General features: G+C 43.6%; 1 protein-coding gene across 1 annotated transcript; it reads left to right on the top strand.

Annotated features, from left to right (window-relative positions):
• Window positions 1-11,075: 11,075 nt before the first annotated feature.
• LOC148911971 (uncharacterized) lies at window positions 11,076-12,260 on the top strand. Its single transcript, XM_089028378.1, has one exon. The coding sequence runs from the start codon at window positions 11,076-11,078 to the stop codon at window positions 12,258-12,260; it is 1,185 nt and encodes a 394-aa protein (XP_088884504.1).
• The last annotated feature ends 7,163 nt before the right edge of the window (window positions 12,261-19,423 follow it).

Here is a 19,423-nt window from a genome sequence, read left to right as displayed (position 1 = left end):
AGGTGTATTTTTTACGCGGTGCAGGAGTGGGCGTAATGCAGTCGGCAGGTAGTTCGCAAGTAATACAGTCCATATATTGAAAGGGCGATTAGGAATCCTCCTAAGAAGGCGGCTGCGTAGGCTAGCATATACCTTTAAAAGGGGTCCTTATTTTTATTAATGTTTCTTCTTTTCTTATTGAGTTCTGCATACCTTCTCCAAAAAGGGTCCTTATATTTATTAATGTTTCTTCTTTTATTCTTAATAAACAATCAAAGAATATTAATAAATATAAGAGTGTGTTTTGAGACTCTTTGCGCAAACCCTACTTTACTTACGGGCTTTCCTTACCTCCATGTTTTGAGCATGCCAATCATCAAAACGATCCAAGTACTCCTTAAAACCGCGGGGACAATGCTGCGGGCACAAGCACTGCCAGATATGATCATCTCCTTTCCTTAAGCCGCCACACGCGTCACAGGGCGCACTCCAATACTCTGCGTTCTCCCAGCGCGTACCTTCGGCGCGGTCGAACTCCGTAAAGCGTTGGTCTATTTCTTTCTTACGAAGAGTTAACTTCCTTATGGTTTCCGCTGGGCAACATCTCGCAGCGATATCACCATGCTCCTCGCATACGACGTCCAAATCATAATTACCACGACATCTATGTTGATGCCACGCGTCGGTTAAGAGCTCCCCGCAGCGCGCACACACATCCTTTAAACACACCCTATTTTCTTGGTGGTATTGCAACATTTGGGGCGTGCTAAAGAGCCGATTGCAATCAGCACAGCGTCTTTCCTTAGACTTCAAACACACCCTTCCTTCCACGTGATATCGCAGCGCCTGTTTGCTGCTAAACTGCCGGCTGCAAGTGCCACAGGTGGTGACGTTATCCACCTCTTTAAAACATACCTTCTTTTTTTGGTGATATTGCAAAGCCTGTTTGCTACTGAACTCCCTGTCGCAATCCTTACACTTCATTATATAATAAGAATTTATTAACCCTTATAAGGGATACTTAATAAAGTCCTGCACGCTTTCTTTTGCCCAACCGGCCATCGTCAAAAGGGCGCCAAACCGTTCTGCGCGCTTCAGACCGCACATTTCATCGTACAACTCCTGCACGCGCTCCCGCAGCCGATCGATCTCCTCCCTTTGCATTTCTATGGTGTCTCTTTTATCTTTTGCGTCGCCGGCAATCCTTCTTACTGCGTCCACTGGGTCCATCGTATATATAATGGATCCTAACCATATTCCCTGCAATGCTCTGATAGTAGGACCCACCGGCTGCGGAAAGACCCAATTCGTCGTGGAGCAGCTATTAGGACCCTTTAGATACCGCTTCGACTACATCGTGCTGCTTTGCCCCACCTACGTGAACAACCGCACCTGGACGGGTATAGGAGTGAACGATGACGACTTCTTCGTAGATATCTTAGACCCTAACGAGTTATCCAGTCATTTGAAGTTCTGGCACAAGCAATTCCCTAAAGATACACAGACTTTACTCATACTGGATGACATTGCCTGCGGGGACGACGTAAAAAAGCGCACCTCCGAGCTCGTTAAGCTCGCCTTCAGCGGTAGACACGACAATATCAGCGTTTGGTTGCTCTCGCAGCAGCTTACCAGCGTCTCTAAGCCTTTTAGGGAAAACATAGGCTCTCTCGTAGTATTTTATACTCCAAGTAAGTCAGACCTGGAAACCATCTTAAGCGACTACGGCGGTGAGATATCCAAGGAACAGTTACACGAATACATGCGGCACCTAAAAACGCACCAACATTCCAAGATGATCTTCTCTTTGAGGTTTCCGTATGCCATTAACATATATGGACATTGAGCAGTTGATAGAAGTCCCCACGCAGCTAGACGAAAGTAACCTTAAGGAACAACTTAACATCCTTGTGTCTTCGGGGAAGTGCAAAGAAATGATAGGCAAGGAACTTACCCATGAGCAGGTTAATAAGCTGTCGGAAGAGGAAGTCAAGAAGTTCCATAAGAGGTACGAGGCCGCCCTTGCAAGTAAGACCACGGACGCCGTAGCAGACTCAGCCATTAAGCTGGCCACCAAGCTTCTCGGACTTGCGCTGCCCATAGACGACGTGGAGCAACTGCGGAAGGACATAAGCGAGGACTATGTCATATCCCAAGAACTTAAGATAACCTGCGGGTGGTTGTCTTTGAAGTGCGGTAAGTTAATGGCAGTCGCCTCTGCGGCACTTCACATAGCTCAGCACGTCGACTTGAAGGAACTTACGACGTCTTGGAAGGACTTCAAGAAGGACAGAGAAGTCGAAAAGGTCTTCCAGGCAGCACTTACTGAGGTACCTGATCAAGTTGCCTCAAGTACTTAGTCAAGTCGTCCTTAAGTACTTGGTCAGGTCGCGCCCAGGTTATTTCCAAGTCGTCCTTAAGTACTTAGTCAAGTACTTATCAAGTCCTTCAAGTCCTTAGATATAAATGAGTGAACCAGAGTCGAAGGTAGAGCAGCCCCAAGAGGAGCAAAAGATTACCAAGGTTAAATCTCCGGGCAGAGTCGCTGCCGGAAAGAAGCTCGCGGAGATGAATAAAAAGAACAAAGCCAAAAAAGAAGAAAAGGTGGAGGAAAAAGAAGAGGAATCCTTCATTAATCCTGGGTACGTCATTGGCGCGTTAGGAGTTGCTATAGCAGCAGGCAGCCTCTACTTACAATGGCGGGCAACGAAAAAGGTAGAACCACCAACGTATCGCGCACCTGTGGAACCGGCTGTTAGAAAAAGTAAGATCCCTGAAATGGAGTAATAACCTTCTCGCTTTGTAATATAATGTCAACCGCGTTATTTAAAACTGTTGAAGAAGCAGCTATTATTACTTCCATCGTTGCGGGTATTGGTTGGGTAGGTAAGAAAGTGCTCAAAGAAGACTTTACTGAAGACCCAAGCAAGAGCTTCGCTAATTTTGCTAAAATGACCGCTGCCGTAGGCGGGGCTATCATGGTAAAGGATTACCTACGGAAGGAAAAGTACCTACCTACGGTGAGAAAATCCCTGTGATTTTCTAATATATAATGGCTAGCGTGGTCGCAGGTGGAGTTATTGCAGCTTTAGCATTCACTGGAGCTAATTATGGTGGTCAGTATTTGGATAGATTAGTCAGAGGCGACAAAAGCGGAGATTTAGCCGCCGAAAGAAAGAGACACGACTTAGCGCTGGAGAAATATCAGCGAGACGTGGCAGCTTGGAATGAAAAAAGACAAGCTTACAGGGATTGGTTGGATAAGAACTACCAAGACAAGATGCAGGCAGACAAGAACTTCGAAAATACAGACTACGCCTTTAAACTTTATGCGCAAGCGCACCCCGCGGCATTAACGGGGTTAAGAAAGCCTCAGTTCAAGAATTACTACCAGCCTTCTAAGAAACAAAAAGACAATGAATTGGTCTTTGTAGGAGTCGCAGGGCTGGCGGGAGGCGTGGCCTTGGCGTATCTGCTCTGAGCTGCGCTCAGATCACTAGAAGGGGACTTGTCCCCTGTAATATATGATCGTCTTTTTGGAAAGCGACAAGAATGACTTTACCACTTACTTGAATCCCCCCATTAAAGCCCATAAGGTTCGGTTGGTTAGTTGCTCTTTGTACAATTCTTGGCATAACCTGATTAGGGGCATAGTCACTGAGCATACAGGAGGATCTAACTATCAAGCCGTATTGCTGCCCGATGGACATTACACACCAATCACACTGGCCAAGGAATTAGCAAAACACGGTTATACTCTCACCACGGGGTTGCCGCACGAAATGACCCTCAAACACAATATGCCAAACTATTCAATGACTTTTGGAAAGTCTGACCCATTGGGATCTTTATTATGTGCCTCAGGCAAGACGATTACCAACACAGCCATACCTGTGAAATGGAAAGTCGCATCCTCTTACGAAATCTATTGTGACTTGGTCAATAGTTACAACAATGGAGAAAAGTCTTCTCTTATGTCCAAGTTTCTACCCAAAGGTAATCCATTTGACTCAGAAGAATACACTCCCATTTCTTTGAGTTATGACTTGTCTAATTTGGTAGAAAGCATAAACATCACCATTAAAGTGGACGGAAAGACGGTGGATTTCAACGGACGTAAGATCAATCTCGTTTTGGAATTCATATAATGGGCCGCGTAGAGGACAAACTTAAAAGGATTTACTACGGACCAGAAGGCTATTGGAAAGGAGCGTCAGCTATCAAGAAACTCGCGACCGCGGCCAGGGTATCAGACGAAACGGCTAAGAACTGGTTGAAAAAACAAACCATCTGGCAGGTTTATCTTCCCGTGCCCAAGTACATTCCCAGGCCCAGCTTTACCGTAAATACCCCCAATGAAGTTCATCAGGCGGATTTGCTTTTCTTACCGCACGATAAGGTGAGAAAAAAGACCTATAGGTACGCATTGACCGTAGTCGATATCGCAAGCAGATACAAGGACGCCGAACCCATAACCAGTAAGGATTCTGGGGAAGTCGCAGAAGCCCTAGGTAGGATTTATAAGCGCGTCTTGAAATGGCCCAAGCTGCTGCAAGTGGATGCGGGGACGGAGTTCATGGGCGTGGTTACTAAGACCCTGAAAGACCACAGACACTAAGATTAGGAGAGCCGAGGCAGAGTACCACAGGGGTCAGAGCATCGTTGAAAGATTCAATAAGACCCTGGCCGAGCGTCTCTTTGGGTACCAGTATTGGAAAGAGCTGGAAGATCCCTCCAAACGCAACAGGGAATGGACTCAGAGGCTCCCCCAGGTCGTCGCGGCTTTGAACAACGAGGCGGCTAGGGCTACGGGAATGAAACCCAAGGATGCTATGAAGAAGAAACACGTGGAACACAAGTCCTACGTCAGAAGTTCGAGGGCGGTCGGACTAAAGGAAAAAAAGCTCCCCCGCGAACATAGTGGTCAGATACCTCTATCAGCCGGGGGAACTCGAAGGTGGCAGTAAGAGAGCCACAGATCCTAACTGGTCCCTGGAAACGTATGAGATTTCGAAGTCCGTCACCAAGGAAGGGCAACCTGTGTTGTATTACCTAGATGGCCCAAGTCGTGGATTTGTCAAGGAAGAGCTGCTCATAGTTCCCAAAGAGTCAGAGTAGTGCTGCTCCGCGCGCCCGATTACACTCTAGGCATGTCAGTCTTACGTTGCCTCTACAATGGCCGCGTTTATTATTTATGCGATCCACGGAGAACTGCTGATCGTCATTTGGGTCAAACCTCCATAGTAGAGGTATGTTACATTTGGCACACCTTGCCCCTTTCTTATAGACGTCGTCCACGCATAGCTCGAATTTGACCCCCGCATAGCGGGGATCCGTACTTCTTTTCTTCGTCGTGCCGCTTGTAGCGAAGGAGTTTCTTGGCGATATTCTCTTTGGCTACGTCCTCTGGCGTCTTATCGTAGCGCAGTTGCGGCCCCCAGGCTCTTTTTAACTGTTTGGCATATTCTACGCGGCTTACGGTGGTGTAGATAAGGTTGCTCCAACACAGCCGCTGGTCTATGATCCATAAGGTTTCTTTTATGGTAAGCCCTTGCGCGCTGTGGACTGTCATACAATAGCCTAAGCGCCAGTCTGGATGGGAGGTTATTTTTTCCACCTTTTCTATGGGTACCCAGGCTTTGTCATGCGTTACCGCGTTCTGCAGTTGGATGTCGGTACCAGGTACCCAGACGTCTCTTTTTTGCATGCGGGTGTCGTGGGGTTTATAACAAACAGGTACGGGATGCGTAGGGAAGCGCTCTCGGTGTATATTTAGCAAATCCTTTTGTATGCGAGACTGTGCTGCGCGTTTGCTGCTCAGCACCAGATCCTTTGGATGCCATGTGTAAAGGAAGTCCTCGTATTTCTTCGCCCGTACGCGTTTGCGCAGTGTTTTGCATTGCTCGGCGTCACTGAGGCCCCTCAATTCCGCTTTCAGGTTTCTTATTTGATCCTTGCTGCGGTAGTCGGCGTTAATTTCCTCCGCATGGTCTACGAAATCTTTTAGCCATTCGTGGGGCATCTCTCCGGCTATTGGAGGAGGCTGGCAGGGATCTCCGGCGAATATCACTTGACACTTTCCACGGAGGAATTCTACGAATTCTTGTAGGATTTCTAAGGGCACGGTACAGATTTCATCCCAAAGTATCACCGGAGGTATGTCGTGGATAGCTTCCGGCACCCACTTTTGGCCATTCCAACGAAAGAAGCTGTGGTAGGTTTGTGCGTCGTGGCCCATACCGCAGAGTTCTCTTTCCAAACGGTGCGTTGGCGTTAGCACCTTTATCTTAGGAAAGAGTTCTAACACACGCGTAGTTTTAGCGCTGCCGCCGGTACCATAGAGGTAAGAGAAGCGTTGGTAGGAAATGGGGTCGGCAACGGAAGGCAAAGGCTCCTCAGTAGGCGTTATGGCGCCTTTGGTATGCTCGCCGTGGTATTCTACGCGTGCTCTCCAGGCTTTTATCTCCTCATCTTTAACGCGCCATTGGCCACTTTCTGCAAGTTCGTCTTCTGTATAGAATTCCTTCATCTTTTCCAACACGTGCGGTTTTACGTACAAGGAATCCGTGGCTACACGCGGAATGTCTTCTTTGTCGAACCGCAGCAGCATCGCGAGAAGGTTAATGTGCGCGTAGGCTAACATGCTGGCACGCAGATGGTAATACTGCGGTCGATGGTCCTGGTAATAACACAGCGCATTCCATTCGTGTAGCTTATCGTCGACAATGTAGTCCCATTTCTCTACGGATACCATCGTTCCTTTGTCATGCGCACGTTTTATGAGGAAGCTTAACTCGCCGGCGTCCGTTATTAGGCGTCGCTGCATATGTTTTTCACCCTCCTTAGCGCCCTGCGTGAATTTACCTATGACCACACGCGCTGTGGGGTTATACTCCGGTAACCATTGCGTGAAGGCGCTGTGACAAAGTATGGCTTCATGCGCTGTGTATTTTAAAAGTTTGCGCTCTTCAAAGAACTTCAATAGGGGCACCGGTATCCATTCTTTCTCCTGCAGGTGCTTCCCATACCACGCATAGATTATGGGGTGCAGACCCGCTGCTAATTTCCAGGTGGTCAACCGTACAAACCCCGTTGCCGGCGCGTCGTAGTGACCATCCAACGCAACACGAAAGAACTGCGAATCTGGATGTCCGTAACGGTCGTAATATTCCTTACAATCTCCTAGACCTTTGAAGCTTGCGGGGTAACAATGTTTCATATCCAGCGACACGTATTCGTCTTCATCGTATTCCATGTTCCACAGACCGCCGTGGCCGTGTTCTACGCAAGCTTTAGCTATGTCTTTGAACTCCTCCGGCGTGGATTTCCAACCGTTTCTTTTCTTTGCGGCTAAGAAGTCCAAACTGCGACTGCTAAGCACTTCGTCAGAGAAGTCTTCTCCTAAAGTCTCACAGGCGCTTTGAATACGCAGCTGTTCCACTTCAGGACGATACAAAGTACCATCTTGGGTCATAAATAGACTTCCCTCCGCATCCATTAACCAAATAGAATTCTCGTGCATTAGTTCTGCAAGCGGCGACTCCTTGTAAACGCGCGTCTCCTTCTTCTTTGGGAACCTTAACTCCCTCCACGCATGTGCGTTATGCTGGTAAATTACGATAGGCGCACCCCGGCCCCCATACTTGTGCGTCCCGGAGTAAATGAAGCCGTCGGTGATGTCTTTCACGTGTATGCGCCTTTCTAAAGCAACCTCTAACTTCTTGATGTTTTCAATGGTGGCTCCTGCCCTACGAGTAGCATGCTCCCATTTCCTGATGGCTTCTCTTCTCTTCAACGTAAGCTTACCTCCCCTAGAGGAATCCTCGAAGAACTCTCTAACTAACTTACCCACGCAGTTACCCGGATGCCGCATTGGTTTGAGCTTCTTAACGTCCGGGTTCTTAATTTCATACGTACCGTAAATAACCACGGTGACCGGGTAAGCAACTTCGTAGAACAACATGTCGATGCCCACCAGCGCCCCATGACGTGTGTCCTTGTTTAAAACGAACAGGTCCTTCTTGCCAGACGCCCGTATTGGATTCCTGCCCTTTTCTATTATCCACTCGCCGTCTAAATACTTTATAAACGTCAACTCCAGGCGGTAATTACCTTCGGGCATTAAGTCAATTATCCTTTCTGCTCTTTCCTCGCTCATCGTCTCATCTGTATCTCCCTCCATACACGTTGTGAAGGCAAAGTCGGCGTCTAAGCGGTCCAGCACCTGAGTTCGCAGTCGCCGCACAGTCTTGTTACTAATGCTTTTGATGGTGTCCATCTATATCTAAGGAATATTTTATCCTCCGTTTGCGACACAAATATTTTAACCTTCGCAAACATAGCAGCAGTAAGGAAATCTTCGCGCAACATATAACAGAACACGGGTAATTCCCGCGGGGGACGCTAGTGCATAAACACGGGTAATTCCCGGGCGATTCCGAATGGTGACCGCGAGTCCCCCTTACTGCTGCTATTCTTGAATCTTTGGAGTCTATTTATTCTCTTTTTACGAACGGAATCTTCTTAATTTTACATGGTCCTTCGAGTCTGATCGGAATCGGAACCTAGGATTGGAATCTCAACGCGTTGAACTGACATAAATCTTACGGAAATTGGAATTTTAAGTCTGCACGAAAATTTGGAATTGAATCTACAAATTCTTGGAATCATGTCTACAGATCTTACTCGAAAAAGGAAAATAAGAGGCGGTCATCGGGGTTCGGTGACCCAAACGATGGCAATCGTGGATGAGATAATGGTAATCGACACACAAGCCGTAGCTAAACACGAGGCAAAGTTGAAGCAGTTAATGACGACACTGGAAGAAAAACTCAATTTACTGCTTCAAACCCTGGACGAGGAAATCTTGGATCTTGTCAGCGACGAAGAAATAGAAAAGGAGATAGAAGAGGCCGACCGTTTAAGAGGTCACATTCGACTATATTTGTTTAAAATCGAAGGAAAACTGAAGCTTATCAGTAATGGAAACCGAGGTAATTCAGAACAAACATGTAGGCCAACCATCAAAGGAATCACAGGAAATACAGTACCTGTTGTCGTTGCAACTGAAACTTTATCCGGGAATGATAAATAAAAGTTCAAAACATAGGGCGAGGGCTATTATTGAAATTGAAGACCGAGGGCGCAGCCCTCGGTCTTGAATTTCAATGAAAGTCCGAGCCCGTAGTTTTTAACCGGTTTAATAACCAGCCACGCCCCAATTCTATTGTTTTAATGGGACAGGTCTTGAATTTCAAATTCAAAACCTGGCCCGGGTTTTGAATTCAGCCCCGCTCTCCCCTGCTTTAAGAATGTAGGTCTTACTCTGGGTTTCAAAACCTACATAAAACAATAGAATTGGGGCGTGGCTGGTTATTAACCAGTCTTCAAGTTCTGGTGATGTAGAATCACCTAGTCCACAAGTGCAACAAGAGCTGGGGAGTCCTGAAATTCAACAATCTTTAAGTACAAGTAATATTGAATCTGGAGGCCAACATCCTTTTAACACAGTAAGGGATTCATACCAAACTTTGAATTTGGGGGCACAACAACATGTGTTAGGTCCACAGCTGTCAATCCCTACGATCCAAAGCCCTAGAGTTAAGTTACCCAAGCTTGACCTCAAGAAGTTTAATGGTGATTTAAGCAAATGTCAAGCCTTCTGGGATACATATGAAGCTTCAATACACAATAACCAATGAAACCTTAGCAGCTAATTAATTAATTAATTAGCAGCTAAATAATTTAATTATCTGATTTCATTACTACAAGGCCCAGCCTCTGATGCGATTGCAGGTTTATCCATCACTAGTGCTAACTATCTGGAGGCAAAAGAATTATTACAGAAAAGATTTGGCAATAAGCAGCAGATAATCAATAGACATATGGAAATAAATCTTAACCTTAACTCTGTGAAATCTGGATATCAAGTAAAGGAATTGAGACAGTCGTATGACACCATAGAATCACATGTACGCAGTTTAAAGTCACTAGGTGTACCCTCAAGCTCTTATATATGGAGCTCTTTTGACATCCATTGTCATGAATAAGCTCCCACAGGAATTGAAGTTGCTGATCAACCGAGAAGTGAAGGGTGAAGAAAATGGAGCTGGATCGTTTGTTAAGGGTATTTGAAGCTGAGTTAGAGGCTAGAGAGCGTGCAGGGACACACATCCCCACAACTAGGCACCCTATCTCAAACCGCACCACACGTCTACCTACAGCAGCTACATTGGTGTCAGGAACCACAAGCATTAATACTGGCAGTGTCACCTGTTCCTACTGTAAACAAGCACATGCCTCTAATAGTTGTAATGTGATCACAGACATAGCTGCAAGAAAGAGGATATTGATGAGCAGTGGAAGGTGTTTTATTTGTCTAAGGAGGGGTCATGTTAGCAAGGAATGTAGATCCAAGGGGAACTGTAACAAGTGTAAGGGACTTCATCACATCAGCATATGTAACCAAGGAAGTAATATTGAACAATCAGTATCACAAGCACCAGGCAAACCTACAGCTACACAGAGCATTCCAGGAAACAACTCGAATCTCAAGAATACTCCATCTACACAACTGTATGACAATACGAGAACTCCAATATTGCTTCAAACAGCCCAAGCTCAAGTTTCAAGATCAGACTCAACTGTGAGTATGAATGTTAGAATTATTCTGGATGGGGGGAGTCAAAGATCATATGTCAGTAACAAGGTAAAGTCAGCCTTGAATCTACCAGTTGAACACACAGAATCTATGCTTATTCAAGCCTTTGGTACAACAAGTGAGAAACCTATTGACTGTCCTGTGGTTAAGCTTAATCTTAAAACCCAGGATGGGGAGAATATCAAGATAGCAGCACATTCTGTCCCCTTTATTTGCACTCCTGTTGTTAGACAAACAGTGTTAGAAGCCCAAGAAAGATATGATCACCTAGCCAACTTGAAATTAGCAGATCCCATTGCTGGTGACCAAGATGCTGGAGATTGATATTCTTATTGGATCTGATCAGTATTGGAAACTAGTGACAGGGTGTGTGGTTAAAGGGGAGAGTGTTCCAATAGCACTACATACCAAACTGGGATGGGTCCTTTCTGGATCCATGGAAGAAGATGCCCAACATGACACAGGTGCCACATTAAACCTTGTAACACAGACTCATGCCCTAAGAACCAGTAATATCAATTGTGATCTCAGAACCTTCTGGGACTTAGAAACATTGGGCATTACACAACCAGAAAAATCAGTGTACGATGAGTTTGTTGATACCATCTCATTCAAGGAAGGACGATATGAAGTGCACTTACCCTGGAAGGATCCAAGACCAGCCCTTCCAGACAATTATGAACTCAGTCTAACGCGTTTGAATGGATTACTCACACGACTACGACAAGAACCTGATATGCTGCTAGAATATGACGCTGTCATCAAAGATCAGGTAGAGAGAGGAATTGTTGGGGTGGTGGATAAGTCAGAACCTTGTGAAGAAGGTAAGGTCCATTACTTACCCCATCATCCAGTTGTAAGGAAGGACAAAAGTACAACAAAGTTGCGAGTTGTTTATGATGCCTCATGCAAGTCAACGGGTCCTTCCCTAAATGTTTGTCTTTACACTGGTCCTGCTATGTCACAGAAGATAATGGACATCATTCTGAGATTCAGATCTTACAAGGTAGCTTTAGCTGGTGATATAGAGAAGGCATTTCTGAACATATCTGTAATCAAGGAAAATAGAGATGTTTTAAGATTTCTTTGGATTGACGATGTCACTAAAGACACTCCCAACGTAGTGGTCTTACGATTCACTAGAGTTGTATTTGGAGTAACTTCGAGCCCATTTCTACTAAATGCAACTCTAAACTTTCATTTGGAACGGTACAGAAAACAAGATCCAGACTTCGTGGACACTATGACGCGTGCAACCTATGTAGATGATGTTAGCACAGGAGCTGAGAAAGTAGAGCAGGCGTATGAACTCTACTTGAAATCTAAGGTCAGACTAGCTGAAGGAGGATTTAATCTTAGAAAGTTCATTTCCAACTCTGCAGAATTAAGGCAGCGAATAGAAGACAATGAAGCAGGCATAGAGGAGTGCATGAATTCATCCCCTACATCAGAGTTGCACCACTCAAACATTGACACCCACGGTGAGGAACAAACCCCTAACAAGTCTAATAGACCTTTTATGTATAAGACATATGTCTCATGTCTGGTTTTGACCCACTTTGTGAAGTTCGTGCTAGAATTTAATGAGCTCAGGAAACAAAAGCCATTGTTTGGCGAGTAAATTAAATAATGGTATATCAACGCCTTTATCTCTTATCGCCTATCCCGAGTGAGACAAAGGATATTATTATATAGATATCGATGAAATATGAAGGTAGTCATGACAACAGTGATATCTTCACATGTGACGGATATGATATCTTCACTGTGTAGAATGTACAAAGGTTTAGACACCGTATAAGTCCTCGCATTTCGCTCATCGATATCTATATAATAAACAGAACATTACATGACCACTTGGAGATACGAATTTTATCTTCTCGTGTTGAATATCTCTCAGTCGTTCGCTGCGCTCACTCGTGAGAGATACCATCAACACTCGAAGATAAAATTCGTATCTCCGCGCGCCCATGTAATATCCTCTATGTCAAATAAAGGAGACGACTAATGGATTTTTTAACCTTTATTTCAAGAACAAGACAGCGTAAAATACAAAATATTTAGTGCGTATTAATGATGAAGATCATTTGCAAAACAGAACTGACTTTTTTATCGTGGTAGACTCGAAAACATTGTTTCCTTTGTGAATGAGGGTTTCAGTGTGAGAGAATAAGAGAAACAAAACCAAAAATTCACCCACTACAACTTATGACTGAAACCGGTATTTCAATATGTTGAGGCCGTTGTTTAATACGTATTTTGCAAGAAACGCAATCACCGATTACTCAAAGACGCGCAGCAATGTATAACGATAGGGAGAAAAGCACGAGGGTGCCTCCAACGTTCAGAAATGCAGCGATACGTTTTAAAGAAACCTATGGCGTGTGTACTACTTTAATCCGACAGCTAGTGAGCTCCCTGTTTATCTCCTGTAGTCTTGGGTTTCCATTGACTTGGGCTCTTCTTTTAGGTTTAATCAGAGCAGGATGGGGAGGATAACCGTTGTCAGAAATAATATGGCAGCCAGCAGGAGATCTAGAGCACACTGCGGACCAATCCTTGGCATCATGTTAAATCCATTAGTGTCGTTGAGATGTCCGGGGAATCTGAAAATGTAAGGAATACTAAAACTCAGTAATAAATCTAAAGCAAAACCTGGACGCATAGGCTGGCTTCACACCCGACCGCACGAATTTTTAATCGTTCACTTTTATGACATTTCAGCAATACATATCATTTCCAAGTTTACCAAAATAAAACAGTAGTAAGTACTTACGCAGCCGAACAATTAACTATCATCTCATCTGGAGTAACGATGACGTGGCTTGACATGAAGTGTTTCTTTTTGTCGCCTCTATAAAACATTGCCTGTCGTTGAGATGGTGGCCATATTGGATGAGTCGTTGCATCAATTATCCCAACACAGGACGGGAATTTTTTCCCGTGCCCCAGCCAACCTCTACACTCTTCTAAAGTTGGCCAAACGACTTGTCGCGAATATTTCTCAAGTAGAAGAGGAACTATTTCTTGTATTATTTTGCTTACATATGTAACGTCCACTTTAAACATCATGGCCAGGGTTTGCATTCTAAGATATCTTCTCAGCCAAATAAACACTAGGAGGAGCCTGTTTGTAATATTCAATCTTTGAACTCGTATCCTGCGACGGACTCTGTTGCGACGGTATGTCCGGTCGTGAAATATTATTGACATTCGCATGTCCACAACGACCTCACCAAATGTCTGAAGTGAATCGCCAGTTAGATACCAGAATTTAATGGGAAAGCTAGCAATGTAATGATAATAGTCATGGCCTCCATTAGGTTCTTCGATTCCTGTAAGACCAAGTCGATCAATGACATCATTTGTTTTACACATGTCCAAAACGCGAATAATACATATCAAGATGAAGAAGATTTGACTGAAAAGATGAAACGGGAAAGCTGGGAAGTCATTCCCGGCAGGCACCTCGAAGCTTCAAAAATTGGAGGAGAACAAAGTAAGCAAGAATGAAGAACGTTGGCAAAACCGGAGGCGGCATCTTGTTTAGAGCGGTTGTTGAGAATTAGCTTTTCAGAAGATACAGCGTAGTGTTCACGAGATTATATGCAATTCTGCTATCGTGTGTGCCAAAAATGCATAGGTAAGAGCATTGTATCGTGCTTGATGACAATAGCGTGAATCTACAATCGAGTAATTTCTCGGCTTCGGATATTTAACCTTGGCAAAAAATAGTTATCACATAATATTGTTCAAAGGTTATAATGTAGTTTTTGAACAAGTAAAGTTGTCACCTCGTGCATGAAGCTCGCTTGATCAGTGCATGACACAAGAAGGGACGAGAAATAGTGCGAAAAAGATCTGATGCTGACGCAGGTAAGACTTTGTCAAAGGAGGTTCATATTTTGTAATGACCCCATAATAGGGGGTGTAATTGTTTACACAGCTTTTAGGATATGATTGAGCAAATTTGTCTTTGCATTTCTCTGTTTTGTGCAATATATGAAAGAAACTACACATTTTTTTTCAAGTGTAAGTTTAAGGGTTTAGTGCGTGCACACTATCATCGATAATAATTTTATTATCCATGATATAATTTGCTAACTGGAGCGTTTATCCGTCAAAGGAGCTGCCTTGATCCCTGGAACTTTAAACTGAGAAACCTTAGCATGACATGTATTAGAATATAATAACTACGAACAGCTAAACAAAATCGTGAAAGAGCACATGAAAATCATAATATTTTTATTATTGGTATTCTTCGTCGCTTGGGAAAATAAACCTTCAGAAGACACTAATTCCATAGTTTTCTTTCGTGCTTGTTTGTCTTTTCACTTTCTGTGCATGCATGTTCAGGGGATTCAGTAAAACCGTTCTAATGCGGCGCGTGTATGCATAACAATAGATGACTTAAGTGGGTAAAAACCAGACATGAGACAAATGTCCTATACATAAAAGGTCTATTTGCAGCACAATAGAGATTTTTTTGTTAACGTTTGCAGCCGAACTGGAGAACAGCAAACTCGATGGTACAGATACGAAAGTACAAGGAAATAAGGTGAAACCCCTCGACGTTCGCATTTCAATCCTCTGTGCTCTTCCTGGAATTTTCCTAGTGAAAAGAAAAGCTTGTGAGAAAACTCGAATTTATGAAGCAAAAATGCTTGCACGCATATCTTACATTATACATATGTGTGCTGTGTTGTTTACTAACCGTATGTTGAAACGTTTGTTTCAGCAACCTACGTGTCAAATATAAACTGTGTTCCTGTTCTTTCCGGCCAGATAGCCTTACTTAACAAAGGGTTATACTTTAGCAAACAACAGGCGAAGAAAGCTATTGAGAAGTTTTCTACTATAAAAAATATAGAATTGGATAAGCTACCAAACGATTGGTATCCGATTGATGACGATGATCTCCTTGAAGAAGACGATGAAGCGAGTTCTGATGCAGAAGATGATACGTTTGACACTTCCAAGCCCGTGCTGTTACCAAATGAAAAATTGAGCGTGCCTTTACAATCCAACCTATCTACAGATACTGTGTGGGTATGGGTTTTTCCAGACGATATCAGCCAGTCAACATTAGATGGTAGAAATGGCAGCAACGCTTGTACAGTTATTTCCCTAATACTTGCAGATTTGCTAAAGTCGTCTCACATTCACCTTCAACCCACTGATATCCTTCCACTAGAATGGTCAAACATGATGATATATTCCATTAGACAGGGGAACAATTTGTATGACCTCTCACGCAGCAGCTTGCCTCATCGCTACCTATCAGTCTCTGAAGCAGCAGTGGTTGTTAGTGATATTATTGATGTTAACGTTTCCCAACCCTTGCCTGTAAGAGTTGTCGACACTCACCAACCCTCAACACTAAAGAGTAATATCAGCCAACTTTGTTTAAGTTCAGGAGATGATGAAAATAGTGATGCCGTTCTTGTCATGAACAATCTGAGTGTTCTTTTTGTTGGGATGAAAATAAAGTTTGTAATTCTGATAGATACTCACAGTCATAACCCATGTGGTGCAGCCATAGTTCTAGGGACACTAGATAATATAGACGAGTTTGTTGCAATGTGTAAGGAAATTGACTGTGAATATCAGAGATGATACTATGTACGGTAATTTTGTGAGTCTGATATTTTAAAACTGAAGTATGCGTGAACTATTGAGTAGTTTTGTGTCTTTTACGATTGTAGTATATAACAGATTGTAAAGCATATTTAGTTTTATTAAATGTACACAAATTACGAGATTAAAAAACAATTTCAAATGATAAACGTCTTACTTATCACTTTGGCAGTCTAAATGAACATTTCACTGATGGCTTCCCTTGTAAAAGGGAGTTGGTTCGATTCCAACAGAAATGAAATTGACTGCTGGAGTAGTAAGTTTCTGGCGGTTGATAACTGACACGGTTTATATTATTATGTTTTAATTTCGTACTCCTATATTAGTGATTAATCATCGCATTGACAGTGTAAAGAGAGAGCGATTTGTTATACAGTTATCACACGAGTAAGTAAATCCGCCGATCCGCGCAAGTTTAAGCCCAAATCTACGCCAATCCGCAATTAATTTCAACTCAAATCCGCGTATTCAGAAAACGACCCAAAATCCACAATCCGTGCAAGAATGGTTTTCTTAATCAGTGACCCGCTATGTCTATAGGACCAGCGAATCCATTTATAAATTTTAACTGGAAGTCGCGATCCTTGCGTTTTTTAGGGCCACCTCGCTCGAACCTATATTCACCCACAATGGACAGTGAAATGATTGCACAAACTACCATATATGGGGTTCACTTCAATTTCATGTCTCCGTCACTGTGACTAGCTTTGCCATGAACTGAACCCCAGCTGAAAGTGGCCTTTTCCCCTGGGGGAAAGGCCAGAATGGGAATTACTGTGAGACTTTAATAAAGGGGTGAGTCTCAGCTTGAAAAATAACTGGTTTGAAAAATGAAGCACTATTTTCGTGAACTAGTGATCAATCGGCAAGGGTGGATCCAGGGGGGGGGGGAGGGGACTGAAAACCCCCTTCAACAGAAAAAAAAACCAACAAAACAAAACAATACTGAAGAATTAGATACTTTTGTTATTGTTTTCCGTCGTGTTGACCGAAGAAACTCAATTATTCCCCCCTAAAATTTTGCCTGGATCCGCCCTTGCAATAACTGCGTATATATAATAGTTATTTGTTTTCTTGACACTCATAATAATAACAGAACCATCTCGTATTTCCTTTTTTATGTTCCCGTTTGCAACACGAAACAACGGACAATGATACAAATCAAAATGAAATTACTGGGGTGTCAGTGAAAGGGCATTAGGGACAATATATATCTTGATATATAATATCGATACTGAATTCAGCACGAGATGAATGAGTTGTGAAAAACGATATTCACGATCCATTCATATATAAAATGAATGTCAGTAAAAAGTGTTGTCAATGACATTGGTATTTGCATGTTTCTCGTTGTGCTTCATTACATAAACTCATTCATGGAAACTATATCTCGTGTTTTTCAGGCTGTCGGAACATTCATTAGTATAGAGTCATTTTCGTGTGAGTGGCGGAAACTTTCAATAGTTACGAAACGGTTACGGCAGGAATTTTGAATGTTTTTATTGAGATTACTACGATACTGATTTAAAACCTTAAGAAAGATGACGAGGACCCCGCCCCCTTATAAGGGAGTCCCCTGGAGCGATATATAGCATCAACTTCATTTACGTAGCCTGTGGTCTTTCTTTTATTATCATTATTATTATTTTGTTCTCGTTCCGGTGACAGTGAGTACATACACAGAAACTGATAGAAAAGAGGTCCAGACGTGTACCCAATGGTTAAGCATTGTGTAAAGTGTAGCCTACACTGGTGCCAGACTTCAAGGCCGTGTGTCTTGACTGTTGTCCCTTTGAAAGATGTGGATGAGTCACTTGGAGATGACTGGCAAGACTGCCGATGAGAAGAGAGCAGCAGTAAGGGGGACTCGCGGTCACCATTTGGGATTGCCCGGGAATTACCCGTGTTTACGCACTAGCGTCCCCCGCGGGAATTACCCTGTGTTCTGTTATGTGTTGCGCGAATGTTAGGAATATTTGTCCTATATATGCACGAATGTAAAGAGTTTGTTTATGACTTCTGTATAATTTGTCTAAGACCCAAAGTTAACATACCCAAGCCCAAGGGTTTCTGGTGTTGTGGTAAGAAAATGCAAATAGAAGACGACACGTCAGCACAGTGTTACGAGTGTGGTAAGAATATTCGTAATGCCGTACCAAATGCTACCAGAGAGCAATATTACGCCAATGGAGGTCGTAAGAAGACCCCATACAAAAGAATAAAATACTTTAGGGACTGGATGAGTCATATCCAAGGTTATCGACCGGTATATTTAAACAACGAAGTAAGGAAGAAAATCATAGACCATTTAGAAGAGACAACCCCGCAAAGTCTGCAGAAGACATTGAAAAAATTAAAACTAGGGAAATATTACAAAGCTATTCCCTATCTTTTGTCTGAAATTACCGGTAAGTCTATTCCCGAGGTTTCTGATATGACAAAAGACGAGTGGATGTTTTGTCGGCTGGATAAGGATATTCCTTATTATCCTGACGTAATTTACGAAATATTTTACAAAATAGACCCCAACCACCCCCTGTTAGGATGGATTCCGAGAAAATAAAAATGCAAAACTGGCGTTTATTTTGCCAGAAACCCCACTGGGGAATGCATCGCGCAGAACACCAAGCTATCCCCAGTGGGGTTTTTTGCATTTTGGGCTTACGGGGCTTATTTCATCCCGCGCCAGAGGCCCTCTAGTACATACACATATATCCTTCTTACGACCCACCAGAGGGTGAACTCCGGACAGCGTCCCGAGACACCCCCTGACTTTTCCAATCGCGAAACCCCCCATCGCGGGGTTGAATCGCACTTTCTATCTTTTCCACCCCTCCCCCCACGGTTGCTGTGAGTGGGGGAGGCTTTTTTTTCACTCACAGCAACCGGTCCAAATGCGTCTACAGCGAGGCTTGAACTCGGGACTTTAGGCCTCCCCAGCTCCAAAGTTCCACGATCACAAGCGAACGCCAGACACATCTGGACGCTTATGTATGTGAAAATTATTATATTTAATTTGCATATGAGCAGACAGCAGGCGTTCGATATGTAAATAGAACCCTGTCACGATATTTACTGAGCAAGCTTTCTTTGAAGCTCTTCTTTCGCTTCTTGGTAGATCTTTTTGTGAGATTCCTCGGAAAGATC

This window comes from Actinia tenebrosa, unplaced genomic scaffold (genome assembly GCF_029948245.1).
Source record: "Actinia tenebrosa isolate PJP-AT-01 unplaced genomic scaffold, QUT_ActTen_1.0 PGA_scaffold12__29_contigs__length_12842862, whole genome shotgun sequence".
Taxonomy (NCBI): domain Eukaryota; kingdom Metazoa; phylum Cnidaria; class Anthozoa; order Actiniaria; family Actiniidae; genus Actinia; species Actinia tenebrosa.
The sequence above is the reverse complement of the archived record's forward strand: the minus strand, read 5'-3'. Positions and strand labels throughout refer to the sequence as shown.

Bases quoted from the DNA above. Each gene is read 5' to 3' on its own strand.
- LOC148911971 (XM_089028378.1), top strand. From the start codon at position 11,076: ATGGAAGAAGATGCCCAACATGACACAGGTGCCACATTAAACCTTGTA.